This window comes from Branchiostoma belcheri, unplaced genomic scaffold, assembly GCF_001625305.1.
Source record: "Branchiostoma belcheri isolate BF01 breed outbred unplaced genomic scaffold, Haploidv18h27 scaffold2037, whole genome shotgun sequence".
Classification (NCBI taxonomy): domain Eukaryota; kingdom Metazoa; phylum Chordata; class Leptocardii; order Amphioxiformes; family Branchiostomatidae; genus Branchiostoma; species Branchiostoma belcheri.
In genome coordinates, this window is record NW_017803533.1 from 55 (window position 1) to 1,672 (window position 1,618).

The 1,618-nt window shown below is 46.9% G+C and overlaps 1 protein-coding gene across 1 annotated transcript; it reads left to right on the forward strand.

The window, feature by feature from the left end:
• Positions 1 to 311: 311 nt before the first annotated feature.
• On the forward strand, positions 312 to 1,314 carry LOC109469463 (rab3 GTPase-activating protein catalytic subunit-like; the record flags this gene model as incomplete). Its single annotated transcript, XM_019767982.1, has 3 exons — positions 312 to 444; positions 823 to 901; positions 1,176 to 1,314. Coding segments are annotated over 3 exons (336 nt in total), but the record flags the coding sequence as incomplete, so codon positions are not given.
• Between the last annotated feature and the right edge of the window lie 304 nt (positions 1,315 to 1,618).

Genomic DNA, 1,618 nt, shown 5'->3' on the forward strand with positions numbered 1-1,618 from the left:
AATGGCGCCGATCGCCGATGATTTGTATGGAGTTACGTGCTCCGAGGCCGTGTTGTGGTAAAATGCTGCGTTTGTTTAGGGTCTTATCCCCCCGGCCCGGCAGGTGAGTGCGTCGGGAAGCCAGGGACACCAAAAATCCGGGGCCGGCCCGTTGCATGAGGCCCGGCACGGCAAAGGTTGGTTTTGGCCTATGCATTGCACCACGACTCTGTCCCGGCATTATCATGCAAAAAGGGTACCAGAGTCGTCCACGGCTAGGCATGTAGATGTTATTTCTGTCCCTGACATGAAAGCCTGTGTTTTCACTTCAGGGTGAGCTGTCGACCGGAAAGTGGGAGGACAGGAGTGAGGTGGTGACCTTTGCAGACGTGAGGTTCGGGATGACCTTACACAGGCTGAAGGAGAGGTCACAGGTCCAGACTCCAGGGGACATGGAGGAGGAAGGTAAGGGGGGGGGGCAGGAGGGGGCACAGGGGAATGGAGTTGGGATGAGATTAGCGGAGTAAAAGGGGGTTGGTATACTATAGGCACGTTATATCAGCAGAGTTTGGGGTTCATACACAAGAGGATGATGAAGACAAAATGATTTTAATGAACTACAAATCAGTAGTATGATACCGTTATTATTACATAACGTGGTAATTGCTGTACTTGAGGACAAGTGGCACTGCTAAGAACTTATAGATGAATAAATCTACCAGTACTCAGAGTCCAAAGATGTACATTTGTGTAGGATGCAGCAGAATTTGGTTATCAGACTCGTCAGTATAGAGCAGTATAGGACTTTTCAGTAGATTCCAACCTCACCTGTTGTTTTCCCAGACTGCCAGCCCCAGGCTATCCAGGACCTGCTGGCCATGGAGAATGACTTCCCACCCAGGGCACACTGTCTCTGTAGATGGTGAGTTGGGACAGTGGTAACTTATGTTGAGTTTGTAATGATCTCAATTATGGATTGCAAGGTTATGGGCTTGAATCTCAGAGCTCTGTACTGCAACATTCTAGTTACAGTTACAGTTTGCAGTCCTTTAGAGAGAAGGTTATAAATAGTGTTGACATTTGTGTGTATACTTGTGTGTGTTTCCAGGTTTGGTGTGCAAGCGTTTGTAGTCCTGTACATAGTGTAAGATAGAGTATTCACCATGTTTGTGTGTATGTTTGTGTGTGTTTCCCAGGTTCGGTGTGCGAGGGTTTGTAGTCCTGGCCCCGGGAGGACAGAGTGACTCCATCCAGTCAGAGTCGAAGGCAAACCTGCTGCTCAGCTCCATCACTATAGCTGTCAACAACACCGGGTGGTGAGGAGTCATACATGTAGTTTTATTTTCAGATTTGTATTTGGCTTCATGATCGCTGATGGTTGAAGGATGTATATAGATCATATCCATCCATCCATGCAGACCATTTCAAATCACTTGTACTTAGTCCGTTGAAATGATGGAAATCTTGTGTCTTTGTAAAGTAAAACTTTACTGAGAGGAGTGCCTAGATAATCAATGGTGGGTTCTGAAAACAAACCACGGAATCAGGAATCAATGTTTGCATATTCAAAGTAACAGTTGAGGTTAACAGTTTGATTCGATTGAAGTTCCGTGATATCTCTCTGCCCCCCCCCCCCCCA